Below are 23,433 nucleotides of genomic sequence, written 5' to 3' on the forward strand. Positions count from 1 at the left end.
GAGATATTGTAACCTAAAGTTGACGCTTGAGTACCACTCCTCCGCTGTTCGATCGTGTGTATCGGAGAGCACCGAATTACGTAGGGATCCAAAGGGAACGGTGTTGGACCTTAGGTACAGAAGAGACTGGAACAGCACATTACGTCCACATGCTAATACCTTTTTATTGGTCTTTTTCACTGACGCACATGTAAATTACCATGAGGGGTGAGGTACACGTACACACGTGGTTTCCGTTTTCAATTATGGAGTGGAATAGAGTGTGTCCCGACATGTCAGGCCAATAGATGTTCAATGTGGTGGCCATCATTTGCTGCACACAATTGCAATCTCTGGCGTAATGAATGACGTACACGCCGCAGTAGATCTGGTGAAATGTCGCCGCAGGCTGCCACAATACGTTGTTTCATATCCTCTGGGGTTGTAGGCACATCACGGTACACATTCTCCTTTAACGTACCCCACAGAAAGAAGTCCAGAGGTGTAAGATCAGGAGAACGGGCTGGCCAAGTTATGCGTCCTGCACGTCCTATGAAACGCCCGTCGAACATCCTGTCAAGGGTCAGCCTAGTGTTAATTGCGGAATGTGCAGGTGCACCATCATGCTGATACCACATACGCCGACGCGTTTCCATTGGGACATTTTCGAGCAACGTTGGCAGATCATTCTGTAGAAACGCGATGTATGTTGCAGCTGTTTGTTACAACACGCAACTGAACGTCGGAGGTTTCAAGCGTCAATTTTAGGTTACAATATCTCCGGATGTAATTAACATTTTACAATGCAACAAACGGCACTGATAACGTATTTGTTTATATGTTCAGATGTGCTAACAAAACTAACGTGGTTCCATTTTAAAAAAACGTAGGTTTGTGTTAAAAACCATACTTCCGTGCATTTTTTTATGGTTTGTATTAAACAATTACACTAGCCCCTCTCCTCACGTTCGGTCTGTGGAATCGATTCGTCAGTATTTGATGTGGTTTACGAAATATATCCAGCGGTAATGTTAGGTGACTCACCCAGAGCTGCAAGTACTCCCCGAGGCTTCAGTACGTCGGAAATACGCAGAAGAAAAAGAAGAAGACTTTATTTTTAGGGGTTATGGGAGATACACACTTAATTTCCACATGGCATGTTCTTTATTTTACATCGTCACTACTGTAGTATGTGATATTGTCCTTTACATAATATATTTTACCCCTCTTTTGTTTATCGCAGCCTACGATTCGACTTCTTTTCATTTGATTGATCCTTCTTATTCTATTATTTCCTTTTTAGTACTCTACTGAGAAATTATTGACATTGAACGTTTTCTTTTTTTTCTTTTTTTAATGAGGCCCGTCACGAATTCCTCTCCTGTGCCAACTCTTTCATCTCAGAATAGCAATTGCTATCTACTTCCTCAATTATTTGCTGGATGTATTCTGATCTCTGTCTTACTCTACAGTTTTCACATCTTCAACTTCCTCTAGTACCATGGCAGTTATTCCCTGATATCTTGACACATGTCCTATCACCCTGTCCCTTCTCCTTGTCAGTGTTTTCCACATATTCCTTCCCTCGCCGATTCTGCAGAGAACTTCCTCATTCCTTACCTTATCAGTCCACCTAATTTTCAACATTATTCTGTACCACCAGATCTCAAATCCTTCGATTCTCTTCTTTTCCGGTTTTCACACAGTCTATATTTCACTATCATACAATGCTGTGTCCCAAACGTACATTCTCAGAAGTTTTTCCCTCAAATTTAGGCCTATGTTCGATACTAGCAGACTTGTCTTGGCCAGAAATACCCTCTCTGCTAGTGCTAGTCTGCTTTTCGTGTCGTCATTGCTCCGACCATCGTGGGCTATTTTGCTGCGTAGGTAGCAGAATTTCTTATCTTCATCTACTTCGTGGTACCCAATTCTGATGTTCTCATTTCTGCTACTGCTCGTTACTTTCGTCTTTCTACGATTTACCCTCAGTACACGTTCTGTACTCATTAGATTGTTCATTCCATTCAACAGATCCTACGAGGGTCACTCCAAAAGAAATGCACACTATTTTTTTTTAAATCCATCTTTTATTCCACATGTTTGAAAGTTTTACAGTGTGTAGATACATCCTTTAGGAACAATATTTTCATTTCTCCACATAATTTCCATCCCTCTCAACTGCCTTACGCCATCTTGGAACCAGCGCCTGTATACCCGCACGGTAAAATTCTGGACCAACTTGTTGGAGCCACTGTTTGGCAGCATACACAAGGCAGTCTTCATCTTCAAACCTTGTTCCACGTAGCGTGACAATTCGTTCACTGTGATGCGTCTGTCAGCAGTCACTAATTCGTTAACTCTTTGCACATTGTCTGGAATGTGTGCAGTAAGAGGCCTGCCGCTGTGAGGACAATCCTCAATATTGCCGTGCCCGCTTTCTTCACGTAACCTGCTTGCCCACCGACTAACTGTACTGCGATCTACAGCAGCATCTCCATACACCTTTTTCAACCTCTTGTGGATGTTTCCCACTGTCTCGTTTTCACATCACAGGAATTCTATGCCAGCACGTTGCTTCTGACGAACGTCAAGTGTAGCAGCCATCTTGAAGACATGCTGTGACAGCTCCACTCACGGGAACAGGTTGAACCAAGTTTGAAAACAAGCGGGAATGATGTATCTACACACTGTAAAACTTTCACACATGCAGAATGAAAACTGTATTTTTACAAAAATAGTATGCATTTCTTTTGGAGTGACCCTCGTATAACTCTCCTTTACTTTCACTGGGGATAGCAATGTCATCAGCGAATCTTATCGTTGATAGCCTTTAACCCGGAATTTTAATCCCACTCTTTAACCTTTCTTTTATTTCCGCCATTGCTTCTTCGACATATAGATTGAACAGTAGGGGCGAAAGACTACATTCCTGTCTTACACCCTCGTCTATATTTGTCAGATTATTAGCTGCACTGACGCAACCTGTTCTTACAATTGTTTGCAACACCCACTAGCTGTTGCTTGCGAGTTACGCAATGTTTACGTTCGTGAATAGGTTTCAGCTGTCGAACTGCACTTCACTTGCCCAGTCTGGCTTGCCAAATGACAGCGTGGATGTCGCAACGTAATACAAACAGTTTACAGCGCCAGATTTGCACGTCTTGGCCAAAATTGGAACCTATTTGTTTATCGTAAATCGGTTCCCCACAAAGGTAATAGCATATCTACCAAGCGTCGCTGCCATACGACAATTGCAGCCCACACTCGAGCGCCATGAGTAGTTGCACTTTAATTATAAACACCCGGTGCGGGGTCGCCGGTCACAATGGAGCCCGAACCACTACCATTGCCCCATCACCTACCACACCATCTGCGCAACTATGGGACAAGTAATTTTTTGCACACTCTACTAGAATGCCCCTTTTCCCCTCATAATCATTCACTCACCCTTCGCCATTTTCTTAGTCGCTATCACTGGACAATGGAGCCCAGTGGGTAGATCACTGGTTACTTAGTAAATTATTTCGTCAATTATGTGCCCCAGATTTATGGACGTCACAAACACAAAATCAGATATCTGTGTTCATACATTTCGTCAGGGGCTGTCCATGGCTGGAACGGGCAAGTTGGGAATATTGTTACTATTAATACGCCATATTCAGTCACAGTATTTCATTTTCTTGCTTTACTCGAACTCGTGTCGGAGGTACAGCTCCATTCTCGAGAAATATGTTGACGTTTCTGTGGTAGTGCATCTGGTGGAATTTATCACTCTTCACTGAAATGAGTGACAAAGTTGTTAGTTTTATGCGAATAATCATACTTTTACATACATCATATCTTTAATATTAATACGCCATATTCAGTCACAGTATTTAATTTTCTGGCTCTACTCGAACTCGTGTCGGAGCTACAGCTCCATTCTCGAGAAATATGTTGACGTTTCTGTAGTAGTGCATCTGGTGGAATTTATCAATCGTCAGTGAAATGAATGACGAAGTTGTTAGTTTTAAGCGAATAATGGTACTGGACGAGATAAATGAAGTAAAAATAAATAAATAAATAATTATTAATGATTAACTTCATTTGGACACAAAATGCTCACTTTCTGCTTCAGTGAAAATTTACCCATCTGCACTTATACTTTAAGCACTAATCATGTATATGGCTTTACTATATCGTTCAAATGACACATTTTAATTTGGGATTATAGGATGTATTAAAGAAGCAAAGTTGATATCACTATCGTTTACATAATTATTCAGGGTGCTGTCTGTAAAAGCATACCAAATCATGTAGGGCATATGCTATATGCTTTAATGTAAAAACAATCTTTAAGTGTCTAAATTTGGGATAATTTTCGCATAATGTGAAATGTAAACGTGTGAAATCGCTCGTTCTACCGAACCTTCAACTATCCTGCTGCGATCCAACACAGCGCAGATAGTGAAAACTTGAGTCTAGACAGTCAGAGCTGAACAAGAATGCTTGTTTGTGTTACATCTGCAACATTCGTCTATTTGGCCGTATCACTTTTCTGTACTCCCATTTAGGATGGTTGTAGCCATAGAACTTACATAACTGCGATATGCTACGTCTGCTTCACCGGCTCCACAGTCTCGTATCAGATAAAGTAACTGTACAGTCTGAAAAAAAAATGGCGCACCCAGAACACACGATCAAATGTCAGAATAACTCCGTACACGTGCGCACCATCGGCGGGTATTATGTAAGTGATTAGTGTTGCTCTGTGATAGAGCAGCCATCAGACTGTATTAGTGTTGTTGGTATTTAGTTTTGTTTCCAGGACTGGTAGGGTATGTAGGAGACGCGAACAGCGGCAGATGTTGATTGATCACTGTGGAAGACATGGAGATGCTCCGTAGTCGTCTGAGGCAGCGTTATCAGCACCTGGCTGAGTCTGAAAAGTGCCTTATTGTGGGTCTCCATTTGTCCGGTTGGACGAATCGTGCAATATTCAGATTTATAGGGATTCTATATGACAGTGGCCTGACCACAAGGGAGGATGGCCGTGTTGTATACCAAGCAGAACGTAACGCCTTCGCATCCGTACCTGCCAACCGAGAATAAGTAATGGACTCTGTGCGACATTCTGTATATCTCGTTGGAGACTGGCAGCATCCGGCCAGGAGAATAAGCATCCTGTGCGTAGGCTGCCACGAACGCCGCATCACAAACGACTGCATCTGGATTGATACTGTGGCAGATAGGAAATGCCGTGTGGCTACGGCCTCCCGTCGGGTAGACTGTTCGCCTGGTGCAAGTCTTTCGATTTGACGCCACTTCGGCGACTTGCGTGTCGATGGGGATGAAATGATGATGATAAGGACAACACAACACCCAGTCCCTGAGCGGAGAAAATCTCCGATACAGCCGGGAATCGAACCCGGGCCGTTAGGTATGACATTCCGTCGCGCTGACCACTCAGCTATCAGGGGCGGACGTACAGTGGCAGGGAAGCATCGACTGCTGACGAATGTGTTGCATTGTGTTCAGCGGTGAATCACAGTTCTACACTACACCAGATGACCATCATCGGTGAGGATATTGGCTAGATGAAGAGAGGTCCCATTCTTCCAGTATTTTGGAGAGGCAGAACAGTGTTGTTCCTGGAGTCACGGTGTGGGGAGTCATCAAGTGTGACTTCAGGTCGCAGCCGACAGTGATTGAGGAACACTGACGGCATGAAAATTCTGCATCCTCGTGCGGAACCTCCCATGCGACAGTAGTGTGGTACACGTTTTCAACGGGACAATGCTCGTCCCACGTGGCACGTGTCTCTATGAACTGTATTCGTGATGTTGAGGTTCTCCTGTGGCCAGCTAGATCCCCAGATCTGTCCCTGATGCAAAATGTGTGGGACCAGCTTGTAGACATATCTGTCGCACTGCCAGTATCCACGATATCAAGTATCAGTTACAAGAGTTGAGGGCCAGCTTGCTTTACGACACCACTTCTAAAGGAATCAGTGCAAGCATCCAGGCCAGAGGTGTGCGACGTCAGACTGATAAGTGGACTCACACTGACAAGTTTTTTTTTTTTAAATATGACTCCATTTTTTAATAAGTGAAGTAACATCACATAGCCTCTCAACGTGTGAAGTTTCACTTAGTTTCCCATACCCTTCTCAGTGCTTCACTCTTTTTGTCAGACAGTGTGTTATTACGCTATCAATTACTAAATTAGATGTAAATACATAATTCGGGAACGTGTAGTTAAACGAACTGTGAAACGTCCACTTAGAAAAATTAATGATTACTGTGCTGACAAAACTCTTACATTATCTGATTTTCAAACAGCTGAGCAGAACTGAACGTACTCAGACATTTCGCTCTTTACTTATTCTGATCAACACTAAACTGACACACAATATTTTCAGCGCAACGCAATCTGACTTTCAATAATCTCTACAAAAGAATGGCCCTGACTAACAATAACCTATACCTTTCATGAATCACTTACCTCACAAAAACCTTAGTTACTCGAAGTACTGCAATACAGCGAGCGCCAATACTGCCAGCTAAATAAAAGATTCTAACTACTGAAGGCACTAACTACTGATGGGCATAGTTAGCAAATGAAAGATTTTGATAGAGAACAAACAATGTATTTACCTTAATAGTGTTCAAATGTCATAATTATATCATCCAGTCTTACAAATATACTGTCTCTGATGGACACACGTGCAGATCATCCGCTCTCAAAAGTCCACCATCTCTCTCCCCACATCCACCACTGCTGGCGACTCACCTCCAACTGCGCAACGCTATGCGCTGTTCACATCCATGTGCCCAACACTACAATAGCGAATATTCCAACAATGTACACCAGCTACAAACTGCACACAGCACAGCCAGTGATTTTCATACAGAGCGCTACGTGGCGTTACGAACATAATAAGCTAAACAGCCTACTTACAGCTGTTCAAAAAATGGCTCTGAGCACTATGGGACTTAACATCTATGGTCATCAGTCCCCTAGAACTTAGAACTACTGAAACCTAACTAACCTAAGGACATCACACAACATCCAGTCATCACGAGGCAGAGAAAATCCCTGACCCCGCCGGGAATCGGACCCGGGAACCCGGGCGTCGGAAGCGAGAACGCTACCGCACGACCACGAGCTGCGGACTACAGCTGTTGTATTGCCCAAGATCAGCTGCAGCGATCAAAATGGAGTAGGTAAAAAGGTTGCATCGAAAAAAGTAATGTATTACGTCAACTGAAATTATTGAAAGATTTAAGTGTGTTACGCTGACCGAAGATGGGTGACAACTGAAAAAGAGTCTTGCCATAAATAAAGTTATATAAGAAGGGGCTGGTCGGTCTATTTCTTCACTTGATTCCTGCGGTGTACCAGTTCTGCCAGTGAACTCACGAACCGTGTCGGATTTATTGTTGATGGCAGGTACGCTCAGACTGTGCCTTCACTGGCTAGTATGCTTCCTGCAGGATATCAGGCCGCAAGCCCATCCATATGGGTTAGCCCTCACACAAGCAACTTCAACACAGCTCGTAGTTCCTAAAATTCTTTGATGCTACTTTATTCTCGGAAAGTTACCTTAACGTTTGGAAATTAAATACGAAGCGTATGTTGGAGTCCCTTCACTCCCGCTTCCTCGTATACGTGCTTAGGGGAGGTCCAGAAATAGCAGATGTACGGAGACAGAATGTTGAGGAGAATATTGAAAAAGAAGAATGAGACGAGGATGAGACAGGATATTGAGGAGAATGGGGTCCACCAAGATCATAGTGAAAAAGAAAAATGAGACGAGGATGAGACAGAATGTTGAGGAGAATGGAGTCCACCAAGAGCATAGTGAAAAAGAAGAATGAGACGAGGATGAGACAGAATGTTGAGGAGAATGGGGTCCACCAAGAGCATAGTGAAAAAGAAGAATGAGACGAGGATGAGACAGAATGTTGAGGAGAACGAGGTATACTGAGGGCGTAGTGAAAAAGAAGAATGAGACAATGACGAGACAGAATGTTGAGGAGAATAGGGTCCACCAAGAGCATAGTGAAAAATAAGAATGAGACGAGGATGAGACAGGATATTGAGGAGAATGGGGTCCACCAAGATCATAGTGAAAAAGAAGAATGAGACGAGGATGAGGCAGAATTTTGAGGAGAATGGGGTCCACCAAGAGCATAGTGAAAAATAAGAATGAGACGAGGATGAGACAGAATGTTGAGGAGAATGGGGTCCACCAAGATCATAGTGAAAAAGAAGAATGAGACGAGGATGAGACAGAATGTTGAGGAGAATGGGGTCCACCAAGAGCATAGTGAAAAATAAGAATGAGATGAGGATGAGACAGAATGTTGAGGAGAACGAGGTCGACCGAGAGCGTAGTGAAAAAGAAGAATGAGACGAGGATGAGACAGAATGTTGAGGAGAATGGGATCCAACAAGAGCATAGTGAAATAGAAGAATGAGACGAGGATGAGACAGAATGTTGAGGAGAATGGTGTCCACCAAGAGCGTAGTGAAATAGAAGAATGAGACGAGGATGAGACAGGATGTTGAGGAGAACGAGGTCTACCGAGAGCGTAGTGAAAAAGAAGAAAGAGACGAGGATGATACAGGATGTTGAGGAGAACGAGGTCGACCGAGAGCGTAGTGAAAAAGAAAAATGAGACAGAATGTTGAGGAGAATGGGGTCCACCAAGAGCATAGTGAAAAAGAAGAATGAGACGAGGATGGCGATACCCGTACCTGCGACCGAATATGGTGTCGGCGAGGGCGCCGGGCGCGGGGTCGGGCCCCACCTGGAAGGCGTCGGCGAGCGTGCGGTAGACGTGGTCGGCGAGGAGGCTGCGGCCGCGCGCCATGTGCACGCGGCAGACGGGGCAGCGGTCGGCGGCGGCGGGCCGGCAGCGCGGGCACAGCAGGTGTCCGTGCACGCACTGCGACGCGGGCGGCGACACCGTCTCCAGGCACACCGGGCACTCCAGCCCCGCCACGATGCCCGACACCGCGCCGCTCAGCCGCTGCAGCGTCAGCGGCATCGGCCCGCAGCACACCGACTGCAACCGCCCTCCTCAGCGCACAGCCAATTTCAAATGTACACACAATAACAAAACGTATGAAACTTCCTGGCAGATTAAAACTGTGTGCCGGACCGAGACTCGAACTCGGGACCTTTGCCTTTCGCGGGCAAGTGCTCTACCAACAGAGCTACCCAAGCAAGATTCACGCCCTCTCCTCACAGCTTTACTTCCGCCAGTACCTCGTCTCCTACCTTCCGAACTTTACAGAAGCTCTCCTGCGAACCCTGCAGAACTAGCACCCCTGAAAGAAAGGAGTTTTAATCTGCCAGGAAGTTTCATATCAGCGCACACTCTGCTGCAGAGTGAAAATCTCATTCTGGAACCAAAACGTATCATTGGAATTTCATTGGCTCCGAGGCATACTCGTATATTCATTTGCAATGTATCCAGGACACTTCAAAAAATCTAATATTTGTTAACTCCCGAGTAATGTCAGTACGTTAAAGAACGTGTCCTCGCTCAAATGCAGGGTCGAATCCGTTGAGGCATACCACTGATGAGATCGTCAAACCAAATGAGGTCCATATCGTCCCTTCTGAATGGTGATGATGGGCAAATGATTGCTCTGAGCACTATGGGACTTAACAGCTGTGGTCATCAGTCCCCTAGAACTTTGAACTACTTAAACCTAACTAACCTAAGGACACCACACACATCCATGCCCGAGGCAGGATTCGAACCTGCGACTGTAGCGGTCGCGCGGTTCCAGACTGAAGCGCCAAGAACCGCTCGGCCACCACGGTCGGCTCTGAATGGTGATTCTGCTTAAATCGAGCAGAGTACGTGGTCGTTGTCGACGTCCAAAACCAGTTCGTCCCAATCGATCCCACACATGTACGATTGGGTTCACGCGTCACGAAGACCCACATACGCCACCACCACGGCAGCAGCCCGGCGCCGCACGCTAATATGTGGCGGCGGCGGGGGTTCTTGCTTCACTCGATTGCAGCGCCACCGCCGGACGAGTGTTCCGGGCGGTACGTTGCCACCGAAGCCTCGCTCTCTTATGCCTTAGCCTTTCTAGGTGAAGGTTCAACTGACAGACTGTTAGGGGTTGTTGTAGGTTGCATGTCATGAGACTCGCTCTGGACTTGTGGTCTCCAATTAATGTTTTTTATTTTTATTTTACACTAGTTCCGTAGGACCAAATTGAGGAGCACATCTCCAAGCTCATGGAACGTGTCAGTACACGAAATTACAACATAAAAGTAATAACAGATAAAATAAAATGTTTATGAACCCAAAGAAAAGACAAGCCGTAAGTTTACGTAAACGCAATCAACAATATAACACAGGAATCAGCTTAATTTTTCAAGGAACTCCTCGACAAAATAGAAGGAGTGACCAATGAGGAAACTCTTCAGTTTGGATTTGAATACTTGTGGTAGCTTACTGAAAGAAAGTTGATGCAGCAATATGCTGCACACCTTTCTGCACAAGAATTAAGGAAGTGTGCTACGGTCGCAGGTTCGAATCCTGCCTCGGGCATGGATGTGTGTGATGTCCTTAGGTTATTTAGGTTTAAGTAGTTCTAAGTTCTAGGGGACTGATGACCACAGATGTTAAGTCCCATAGTGCTCAGAGCCAATTAAGGAAGTGCGATCCAAATGCAGATTGGATTTGAGCCTAGTACCAACTGAGTGAAAGGTGCTAATTCATGGGAATAAGCTGATATTCTTAACAGGAAAAGACAGCAAACAATGTTTATATATTGAGAGGCCAATGCCAGAATATCAGACCAATGAGCAGGGGCGACAAGAGATATGCGACCTTACACCACTTATTGTCCGAACCTCCCGTTTCTGAGCCAAAAATATCCTTTGAGAATGGGAAGAATTACTCCAAAAAATATAATACCATAGGTTGTTGATGATGATGATGAGGTCCCATACTCCGAGGAGCGTAGGGGACGATACGGGAGACCTGCACCGTCGTATTAGGAAAGGTCCTAGCGGAGGTGGTTGTCATTGCCTTCCTCCGACCGTAATGGGGATGAATGATGATGATAAAGACGACAGAAAGGTTATAAGCGAATAAAAATAAGCAAAGCAGCTTACTTTTCGCGTCAGACTATCACTTACTCCAGATACTGTTCGAATAGTAAAAATGGCAGGATTAAGTCTTTGAACAAGATGCTGAACGTGGGCTTTCCACGACAGCTCACTATCTATCTGAACACCTAGAAATTTGAACTGTTCAGTTTCACTAATCATATTCCCAGTCTGTGAAATTAAAACTTCGGATTTTGTTGAATTGTATGTTAGAAACAGTAAAAACTTAGTCTTACTATGATTTAGCATCATATAATGTTTCGTCATGAACTACACTATTTGAAACAGTGCCAATGTTGCACACAACGTCCTTTACTACCAAACTAGTGTCATCAACAAACAGAAATATTTTAGAATCACCTGTAATACTAGAGGGCATATCATTTATATAAAAAGCACTGATCCCTGGGGCACCCAGCCACCTCCACCCCCTTGGACCCATGTTCGCTCATGTTTGTGTAATTCTGGTGGTCGTCTCACTGCCGTTGTTTATAGCTGTGTGTCGTTGTTAACAAAGAACCGTAGATACTACATCATTTCTGGAGAAGGGGCAGGCTACTCAATTGTAGTGATCCTAAAATGCTGAAAGAACATGTTCACGAGAGCAGTACGACGAGCATGAGAGTTATCTCCCATAAAATGAAATTTCACCAAAATGTTGACAATACGGTCCGACTATTGATTCCAGAATCTCGTCACTGTACCTATAGAGCAGTGAGACTGCCCTCAACCACCACAAGAGGAGAACGGTCGTCCTATGTAATGCCACCCCAGAACATCACTCCACAATCACTCTGTTGCACATGCGGAACACAATCTTCGAGTCGTTCGAGATACCGAGATGTCTCCCAACACGTTGCATGCGATTATCAGGGTACAAGAATGTAAACAACACAAGACCCCAATCCTGGGGCAACCTATGTGTATGATTGCTCGCCCATCCGCAACGGAGTCCGTGGCCTTGTGGGGTACGACGTGGTGCTTGCCATGGTCGCCGGAAATGGATATTCGCGTCATGCAATCGTCTGCTAATAGTCTGATGCGAAATATGACATCTTGTAGCCTCTTCGAACACCGAATTCAGTCCTGGAGCACTCAACTCACGGTTTCTTTGACTGAAAACTTGTAGCTATCGAGAATCCTGTGCATCCGTCGAACGTGGATGACCTATGTGGTGTAAGTTCTCAATACTGTCCACGTTTGCATCACATCAATTTGCCTCTGGTGCACACGTCGGGCAACTACCCTAGTCGACAAGCCTTCTGCGCCTAACGTGATCATTGGTCGCGATTGTCCTTCGTGGCATGATGAATGTTCGCTCTGCAGTTCCACAGACGTCTTTAATGCCTCCGTTCTGATGCTTTACTTTCAACTCAAACGCTGCAATCAATTCGAAAGCGGCATTCTATCCTAGGCAGCACTCATGGTAATTGTGTGTATGTTTACAAACAACGTCAGGGGTGGTCTTTCGATCGTTATAGGAACACTCACAACAGCAACACACATGCATGACTTATCAGTATGATAAGTGTAAAGTATGATATGTGTAAATAACAAATACAACGTAACTGTGTGTGATTATGGTAATGGAGGAGGTTTCCCTCAGCTTAAAAGAGTACTCACGGACAATGTGCCAGCCTTCTGTCGGAAACCTTGGCCTGTGGGAAGATTGACCACAGTGAACATCTGCGTTGGCTCTGAGGGTTCTTTGACATCCCAGCAAGAGTAGTTGTGAGAGCCCACCCACCTAAAAGAGCTTTTCGTGGTAAGTAAAGAAGAAAAGTTACTGCTACTACTATATCTACTACATCTATATTTTGTATATCTACTAAATCTATACTCTGCAAGACACTTTACGGTGTGTGGAGAAGGGTGTTTTGTGCACCACTCTCGCTTCACCGATTTCGTTCCAGTCGTGCATGCTTTGTGGGTAAAACGATTGCTGGTAAGCCTCCCTTCGACCTCGAATCTCTCTAATTTTACCTTCATGGTCTTTCCGCGAATATACGCAGGAGAAAGCTACACATTGGTTGGCTCTCGGACAGCACAGCACACCGTGATGCAGAACGCCTTTCTTGCAGCGTCTGCCACTGGAATTTGCTAGCATCCTCGTAACGCTTTTGCGCTTACTAAATGAACCTGTAACGAAACGCACTGCTCTTATTTGCGTCTTCTCTGCTTCTGATATCAGTCCTGTCTGGCAACATTCAACTATTGGTCAAAGTAGGCTTTTGTAAGTTACCTACTTTGTAGATGGACGACATTTCCGGAGAATTCTTCCAATGAATCTCAGTCTGGCGATTAATGTTGCATGGTCATTCCACTGTAAATCGCTCCACACGTATACTCTTTGATATCTAACGGATGTGACTGCTGGTTTATGAATGGCAACAGGAAGGTCCAGCTGCGGAAGGCTGAGCGCTCCCTGTGGTACCGATATGGGCTGAAAGTGCTTAGCGAGAGGAGTTCAGGTATCCTCGTGCAGCCAACGGGAGGAAGAGAATCCACGCAGGCGTGTGCATTGGGAACTTATCAAAAAATTAAGCTTAAGATTCCAAATTACCAACAGCGATATGGAAATTCCATTTAATAACATACGAAGACATAGCTGCGCATGCAAAATTAAGAAACGGCTCTGAGCACTATGGGACTCAACTGCTGAGGTCATTAGTCCCCTAGAACTTAGAACTAGTTAAACCTAACTAACCTAAGGACATCACAAACATCCATGCCCGAGGCAGGATTCGAACCTGCGACCGTAGCGGTCTTGCGGTTCCAGACTGCAGCGCCTTTAACCGCACGGCCACTTCGGCCGGCCAAAATTAAGAACCTCGTTTACTTTATCCTACACTCATTACATAAAAGTAAGACGTATGTAGTTTTATGTCAAGGGAATACAGACGAAATAAATGATCAGTGATACCATAAATTGCACTTTAGTAATGAGTTACATCCACAATTTCTTGTGGTTTAATTTATCAGTTATGAAAAGATTAGCTCAGTGATGCTGCAAACCATTAATTTAACATTGTATGTAGGGTAAGATCAAATTAACTTGCGTTTCAGCACGTTTCATATAAGACGTCATTTACGTAAACGGGCCAATAGACTCGATAATTGCAGATTTTACATTGTGTTAAGGTACGTCGTTAGTGATAGTGTGGCAGGGAGGAAGGCAATAAGAGCGACAGTCAATGGTTAGTTGTGGTAGTGGGGAGATGGGAGCATTGGATGAGAATTGTTCTCTAGGGTTGAAAGGAGACGTCATGGAGGAAGAAGTTTGAATGAAGACTTCGTAAAGGTAGACAGTACCGACAAATTGGTCTTCTTAGTTTCTGGGTTGTATACAGCCACATAATTGAAAATGACTGTTTTTGAAAGAGAAGTCAGTGTGGGGCTTAGATGTCTCCCTGAACTCTTTCAAGTTTTCGTCAGGTATCGTGGCGAAACGTAGGAAGTGGATCTTATTCATTTAGTGAATATGAAGCATTGTGTGTATTAGAAGGCAGCTTGCGATGCAGTGTCAACTGTTTTCAACCGTAAAAGGACTTGAGTTACGTTAAAAAAAAAAATAGACCCTTCGATTTGTAACTATAAACTACGATGTCATATAGTTTAATCAATCATACTCTCTCCAACTACTTACATTTATTTTATGCTGTAACTAAAAAACTCGGCAAATAAACTTCATGAACTTAAATTCAAAGAAGGGATCCGTTTTGCATGTGTTCGCGATCGGTCTCTAGATAGTTATTTTCGACCCAAAGACATTATTTCAAATCTGAACGTGAGCTCAAATTCCATATCCAGGGTGTCAAATAACAAACTAATTTATAATTTATTTGTTCAACCAATCACTAGACAAATAAAAAAAAATATTTTTTTACACACTTAAACGTGACGGTTTTATCTGGAGGGTGTTTTTGACAGTTGTTGCGTAGCATACCCTGTGAAGGTTGGGCCAGTACTTCCTCGTTTATGGGATTGCCAGCCTCAGCGAACAAATGCAGTAGTCATTATTGAAAGTTTTACGTACTCTAGTTTGCTTTCTGTTGAGTGTTGGTCATTATTTTCTTATTTTGAAAGGAAATCAGACGCTAACCTAGGTCTGATACAGGGTTTGAGTACAACTCCGAAGACCCAAGGAAGTATCGGCGACCACTGTCAGTATGTGTTGTGTGGCCTGCAAGGTGGAGGCAGGTTCGTTCCCCCACAGCTCTCTTCTCCCCTGAGCACTCTTAGTTCTTGTTTGCTTACGTTTGCGGCCTAAGGACAATCGCACTATGTATGTATTTTGTTTATTTGGGTATATGACTTCCGTTATACGCTATTGAATCGTGTCTATATTAACGGAAAAATCACAGCACCAAAAATTTCTGGAATAGATTTGTGTAGGTAACATACTTAAGTGATTAACATTGCAAGATCGCAGGTTAATGTAAGTTCGAGATTCGGAACTGCAAATCTGAAATGCGGGTACATTAGTAACCGCTCTAACTGCCACAGTGTTGAATGCAATCATGCAAACGTGCTTGCATTGTGTTGTTCAGCTGCTGGATGTCGGTTTGTGGGCTGCAGTTCCACGCCTGTTACACTTGGTCGGTTAATACATGGACGTTTAATACTGTTTATGGATAACGCTCGAATGGTCATCCGATGATGACCCACATGTGCTCGATTGGAGATAGATCTGGTGATCGAGCGGGCTAAGGTAACATTTCGACATTCTGTAGAGCAAGTTGGGTCACAATAGCAGTATGCGAGCGAGCGTTATCCTGTTGGAAAACACCCTCTGGAATGCTGCTCAGGAATGGCAGCATAACAGGATGAATCACCAGATTGGCGTACTAATTTGCATTCAGGGTGCGTGGGATAACCACGAAAGTGCTCTTGTATGATATCGCACCCCAGACCACAACTCCAGTTGTAGGTCCAGTGTGTCTAGCACGCAGACAGGTTGGTTGCAGGCCCTCAACTGGCTTCCTCCTAACCAGCACACGGCCATCACTGGCACCGGAGCTAAACGAGCAGAACCAGCTTTTATCAGGTCAATGGAACGCATGCTACAGGGCATCTGGCTCGGAGCTATCCTTGAAATATCCGATTTGTAACAGTTCGTTGTGTATCTGTGATGGCAACTGCTACTCATACTGCTGCTGCAGATGCGGTACGATACGCCAGAGCCATTAGCCGAACACAATGATCTTCCACCTCGGTAGTGTCACCTGCCAGTCCGGAGCCTGGCCTTCTTGCGACCGTACATTCTAGTGACCGCCGCTGTCAGCAGTCATATTCAGTGGCTGCCTGCCATGTCTTTTTGCTGTATCGCGGAAGGAACATCTAGCTTCTCGTAGCCTCGTTCAAACTCAGTGACGTGTTGATAATGGCGTCTTGGTCACCTTAAAGGTATTCTTGACTAACATCAACTCACCACGTCCAATCTCAAAGGTAACTGACGCTCACGATGGTTACGCCGTATATTTACAGCAAACCTGATATGCATTCTCATAGTGGTGTTGCTAGCGTCTCTAGCGAGATTTGAATAGATATCATCTTTCAGAAGTACGAACACGCCTACCAACTTTCGTTTATGTCGCAAAACTCCATCTTGATGTTGCAATTTCTTCCGCCTTCGTATGTAACGGCAGATAGATTACAAGTAAAAAGTAATAAACATTATTTCGGGTATACTTAGTTCTTGATGTCCATTGTCGAATAGCATCAACAAATACTGAAAATGTTTGAACATAAAAAAGATTACAATTTTATACCCTTTTTGTACCAGCTGCATCTGAAAGACAATCTACACTGACTGAGATATTTTACCGTTGTTGATAGATGCTATAACCATGGCGCCGGCGTCTCGATAATTTGGGCATCGGAATACTTATAACCTGGTTTATATCTCCAAACGTCGTACAATATCATTCGAAGGTAAGGGAGATTGATTATATGTAGTCACAATGGGTGTACTGAGGTGATCTGTAATTTAGTCTGATGCTGCTTATGATATAGATGCCTATTTGGGTCTGTTGATGAACCATATCAAGGCCTGCTACGAACTTGTGGCTGGATTTTCGCATAGTATTGTTCTTCAATCTTTCAGCTCTGCCGAGGCCACTACTTACCAGACAGCGAGCGATCTTTTACGAATTTTACTAGATATTTCGCGAAATGTGCCTCTATGGCTAACGGTGATCCATCGTGTGTAGACTGCTTAGTCAAGTTAGAATTATATACTAATACCTTCAGCTGCTGACGGGCGTTGATATATATCAACGGAGACAGGTGAAAATGTGTGGCCCGACCGGGACTCGAACCCAGGATCTTCTGCTTACACGGCATACGCTCTATCCTTCTGAGCCACCGAGGACACAGAGGATAGTGCGACTGCAGGGACCATGTCACGCACGCCTCCCGCGAGACCCACACTCTCACCTTATATGTCCACACACTACATTCGTAGTGTCCCTACCCAACACACTCATTACTCGTGGAAGACATTCTTACCAAGTCCCGTAAGAGTTCGGGTAATATGTGTGCATCCGCGCAGAAGAACAAGGTCATGGCCGGTTTTGCCAGAACTATATACTTATATGGATATGATGTCTGTTCTTTCAGACACGTCCGAAAGAGAAAGAACAGACACCATATCCATATAATCTTAGTCAAGTCGTCTGCTTTTTTATTTCCTTTAATTGCGCAACGGGCTTTAATCTACATGCATGTTACTTTTTTTCGAGCAATTATCGCAGTAGCACAACATTTCTGAAGTGACAACTTTTCCGCTTTCTACTGCAGTTACGGCTAATTTTCCGCTATTGACCGATGTCAGCTATTAGGCCATTTTACAGCGGTGGTTGACGTGCGTAAGGACAGACCAAGAAGATGTCCACTCACCGGGATATGACGAGCAAACATAAAAATCGCGACAAGAATTCCTGCATACAATTAGAATAAAAACATGCGAAATTCAAAATTTTTCCGGCGTGTACAGTGTTATATTAAATTTCGGACGAACTGCCAGATATCAGTGACTTGCTGCACAATACAGGTTGAGCATAAACCTCTCCATTATTGCAAAAATTTATTTCTAATAAACTGTGCTAGATACAACTACGCGGTTTGTTGCAAATGGTAGCTTAACTCGTCAAGTTTTTTATTCATACACTTTCACATGTAACACAGTTGTTGGATCGTTCTTTTTCGCTGAGCCTGGACATGTCGGAACCTTACGTTACACCTGAGATACAGGAATTTCAAAAATATCTAATGTTTCAATAAGGTGGCGCATTGCCACACTGAGGTTTATTTCTTCTCCAGCTCTTGGATGGAACCATTCCGGACAGATGGATCGGTCAAGATGGTTCAACATAATGGCCGGAACATTTACGCCCTTTGACTTTTTTTTTGGGGTTCCTTAAGAGTAAAGTGTTCGCTTCGAAGTCCGTATCAATAATGCTTTTCGAAATGCTAGTACTAGATAATAATGATTTTCATTTATACTTTATGGATGAGTGTGGTGATAAAGTGTATTTATTTGTACTTCTCGTTACGACCATCTTGTGCCATTTGAATTGCAACCCAAATATGTTACTCACATTCTGCTCGGTTTTTGCTCTCATCCGTAATGTTGAGTGAGGTAAATGATTCCATATTTATTTTTGTTTCATATGAAACACAATCTGGTTTCGTCACATGGTATTCTGTGGCATCACGTCTATTTGTTACTGCTTACGAATCCGTATGTTAACTGCTCGACTTAAATTCACTGTATGTTCATTATATTGCTCATATTCGACGTTATTTTTATTAATATCTGTTTTTCTTCATCTCGTATTTAATGGAGGTCTCCCGAAACTTAACTTTGTAGTACCTATTAACAACGTGTGAAAACATTGGCGTAACTACTGTCGCATTTTTAACGTTTGTAAGAAAGAATGCTGTAACCACCAAGAGTACCAAACATAGGGCCTACTCATCTATATCTACATCCATACTCTGCAAGACACTATAAAATGCGTGGCACTCAGAGGCAAGCAGCAACACCATTCAAAGCAGAATTACATACTCACTCCGTGGCAAGATATAATAAAGCTGAATACCAATACTATCAAAACCTGCTAACATGGAATTCTCCATTAAATGCGAGAAAGTGCGGATAACGGATGCAAACAAAAATAACGAAGAATCCGAACAATATACATACAATGCCTTTGAATCGAGCAGTTCACGCTCAGATTCGTATTCAATAACTCATGCACGTTAAGTCCGCAGAACACCATGTAACGAAACCAGCTTCTGTTTTATATGAAACAAAAACAAATTTGGAATCATTGACCCCGCCCAACATTACGGATGCGACAAGAACGCAATCAGAATAATAAGTAAGTGAGATGGTGGATTGATAAAACTTGCAGCGCTCCAAGTGGCGTGGGAGCGAACCAAGGGAGTGTCCCTATGTGGGTTTCATCCTCTGCGTATACTGGGGAAGGTACGTTGAGCTCCCTTATTTAAGACCACGCTGGCACATGTGTGTACTCAGTTGTCACTGCGCATTTGTTGTTTGAGCACATCTGTAATAACGGCAGGTAACTTGACTGTTACCTGTAAGAAAAAGATACACGCCATTTGCTGCATCGAAAACAATTCCGCACAACAGTTCGTGACTATTTTGCTGATTTCGGGAAAACGTAACAACAAAATGTAGTATTTAAGACGCGGGCAGAAGTTCGCTTCTGATTGCACTATCTGGCTGTTGCAGGACCAGCAGTTGGAAGTGGGTGGAACCGCTGAGTCAGGCGCTGTAGCGCAGCTCAAAGTGCACGCGTCCGGCTGTTGCGGCCAGTCAGTGCTGACTAATGAAAAACTGCGTACAAAGACACTTTGAAAGTAACAGCAGAAATAAGAACACTTCCGTGTCTGAATTGTTTTCTGCACTGTTCCACGAAATTTTCGGGATAACTGCAGGATGTCAGTAACTTGCCGCCACGATATTTCAGCGTAGAATCTTCTAGCCATCTGCAGGAGTGTACTGGTGAATGTATACTGAGCACCGCTATTTAAGACCCGTTGGGGCTTGCACGACGAACTCACAAGAGGAACTCTTGATCGTTCCCCCCCCCCACCCCCCCCCCCCACCCTCAGAAACACAGATGAAGCACAGAATTTGAGTCACGTGGTAAGAATATACTACCGTCGCAAGTAAATGTGATGGATAGTCCCAGCAGGCGAGATGCCCCATAGATTTCTCACAGAAATGAAAACAACTTATAAACGGGTGTGAATTATGTCACAACGAAGGAATTCAGGAGTCAGAACTTCCAAAACGGAATGCAAGAGGCATAACGTGTGGTATCTGTGTAGAACAAACACCAGGTATATACGCCAATGACAGGACGGAAAGTTCGAAATTTTGTGAAAAATAAAAGAAAGTTTGTACCGAGTGCAATTTGAACCCGGATCTCCCCCTTCGCAGTCCAACACAGTGACCACACAACCACGAAAGGAACGTGATTCACACGCCTCAACAGTGTATGGATTTATTTTGGACCGTTCACTGTTTGTTTTTCTTCTTTTTTCCACAGTTCAGTACGCCTTCTTCCTGTTTTCAGGCATGATCTCTGTTCAGTTTTTGACAGGCAACTTATGACTACGTCTGAGAGGAGAGCAATGGGGAGTTTCCTCTGTGAGTTGCCTGTGTTACCTGAACGCACGCACTTCTTCTGCAAGCCTGTTCGTGCTCAGTGGGCACTCCGTGGTGGAAGCTCGCCTCATGATCGAGCATCTTCACACGGTAAAATCACATAACGACGCCAGCTGCGCGGAGCATCAAGTTTTTCCATCACAGGATCCATCCAGCATTAACTGGAAACCATTTCTAGATGTCTTAGTCTGGGGATGGGATACTTGGGCATTCGGTATTTCAAAATGTTCAAATGTGTGTGAATTCCTGAGGGACCAAACTGCTGAGGTCATCGGTCCCTAGACTTACACACTACTTAACCTAACTTAGCGCTAAGGACAACACTCACACCCAGGCCCGAGGGAGGACTCAAACCTCCGTCGGAAGGGGCCACACGATTAGTGATATGGCGCCTCTGACCGCACTACCACTCCACGCGGCTTCGGTATTTCGAAAGCTCACTCACATAGATCTAGATTTACAAGCAACTAGTTGCCACTATCCGGATAAAACAGTAGGCGTTCCGAAGACGTTGATTCACAGACCCACACGTTCTTGGATGCCGATATTCTGCAAGCAATACCTCCAAACTGTGTTTCTAGAAAATGGATATTTGCCTCAACAGATACAGAGAGCGCTATGGACTTACGAATGACAGCATAAGCCATAGAATGAGGCCTTCAAGACGACAGCTTGCATGCCATATATTGGAAATGTTTCTGCGTAAAAATAGGGTTAAAATTATCTTTTGTCCTCCATCAAAATTCTCTGTGCTTCTGTGACCGGTCAAAGACGGCTCAGAGCAGCGCAGGGCAGCTGGTTATAGGATTCTGTGCAAGTGTGGAAAATGTTATGTAGGGCTAAAGATTAGCATTGCTTAGGGGCGCATCGTGAAACACCAGTCGCATATTCGCCTCCTCCACGTCAGCAAATTCACTTTCACTGAACACCGTTCTTCTACCGATCACTCTATGAAATACAACGAAACATACATTATGCCTCATATTTTGAATTTTTGACTCCATTATCAACGAATCAGTGGAAATGCGCCTGTCTGAAATAGATACTGTCTTCCTACTTTTCAGAGAGGAGTGACAGCAGTTCTCTCTAAATGTGTGTAAATATAAGATACGCCTATAACATAGAGAAAGAAGCTCATAGTTTCTCATTACGAGATTAGTGGTTAACATTTTGAGCCTGTCACATCGTATAAGTATTTCGCGGCGATACTGAGAAGTGATACTGGATACCAGGGAAGACAAATGGAAAACTTAGATTTATCGGAAATCGTCTGGGAAGTTACATATAAGATGCTGGTGCGACCAACTATGCCGGCCGATGTGGCCGAGCGGTTCTAGGCGCTTCAGTCTGGAACCGCGCGACCACTACGGTCGCAGGTTCGAATCCTGCCTCGGGCATGGATGTGTGTGATGTCCTCAGATCAGTTAGGTTTAAGTAGTTCTAAGTTCTATGGGACTGATGACCTAAGATGTTAAGTCCCATAGTGCTGAGAGCCATATGTAAACAGGCAGAATAGGGCGCTGCGGTCGGCAACGCCTATGTAAGACAACAAGTGTCTGGGGCAGTTGTTAGATCGGTTACTGCTGTGACAATGGCAGGTTATCGAGTTTAAAGAGAGTTTTAACGTAATGTTATAGTCGGCGCAGGAGCATTGGCACACAGCATCTCCGAGGTAGCTATGAAGTGTGGATATTCCCATACGACTGTTTCTTTTCGCAAACCATTCGCGAGTAGAACGGGAAAATGGCAATAGTACACAAAGTACACTCCATCACACGCCGTGCAAAAAAAGCGAGTTAATATTGCGTCGTCAGGCAGTTCCGAGAAATGTTGAAAGTTCCAGTTCTCTGGCGCATCGGGAAGTTAATTTAAAATGAATTGCAAAACTGATTTCAATGATACATATCCGTAATTCAGCGGATTACTTCTATTTCTCTTCTTGTCTAATGGTGTGGCCTGTGCAACGTACGAGTTCTTAGGTACGGAAATTTCGTCACGTCCTTATTTTTCCATTAGTAGGATTTCGCCAATTCTTTCATGAGATTGAGTTTATAAAATTCTTCCAAATCGATCGAACTCACTGTTCTCAGACTGAATCCCAAGTGAAAAAGGAATTAAAGACATTAGCTGCCAGTAGGCTTGATTTATATCAATGGGGCCAGCTGAAAATTTGTCCTGGGCCAGGATTCGAACCGGATCTCCCGGTTACTGGGCAGATGTGCTGACCACAAAGCCAACTGGACGCAGTGGTGACTACAACAGCACAGAATACCCTAGCACGCCTCCCGTCAGACACAACTTCTCAACTGATACCACACCTACTACTGATGTAGTGCACCAGCTCATTAGCCTCATTACTCGCGGCACCTCGCCGATTCCCGTCAGAGTTTGAGCTTGGTGTGCATCTGCACTGAAGAGATTGTTGGCCGTCTCTGTTTATACGTACATACACTGGAGAGCCAAAGATATTGGTACACCTGCCTAATATCGTGTAGGACCCCTGTGGCACGCAGAAATGCCGCAACACGACGTGGCATGGACTCGATTAATGTCTAAAGTAGCGCTGGAGGGATTTGACACCACGAATCCTGCAGCGCTGTCCATAAATCCGCAAGAG

General features: G+C 44.2%; 1 protein-coding gene across 1 annotated transcript in view; it reads right to left on the reverse strand.

Annotated features, from left to right (window-relative positions):
- LOC126260460 (uncharacterized) overlaps window positions 1–23,433 on the reverse strand; it is a 75,736-nt gene that overhangs the window by 46,996 nt on the left and 5,307 nt on the right. Inside the window, exon 2 of the mRNA XM_049957789.1 lies at window positions 8,725–9,035. Within this exon, the coding sequence (XP_049813746.1) occupies window positions 8,725–9,017 (293 nt within the window). The 5' untranslated portion in view covers window positions 9,018–9,035. The remainder of the gene's footprint in view (window positions 1–8,724; window positions 9,036–23,433) is intronic.

The sequence above is a fragment of the Schistocerca nitens genome, chromosome 5, assembly GCF_023898315.1.
Source record: "Schistocerca nitens isolate TAMUIC-IGC-003100 chromosome 5, iqSchNite1.1, whole genome shotgun sequence".
NCBI lineage: Eukaryota > Metazoa > Arthropoda > Insecta > Orthoptera > Acrididae > Schistocerca > Schistocerca nitens.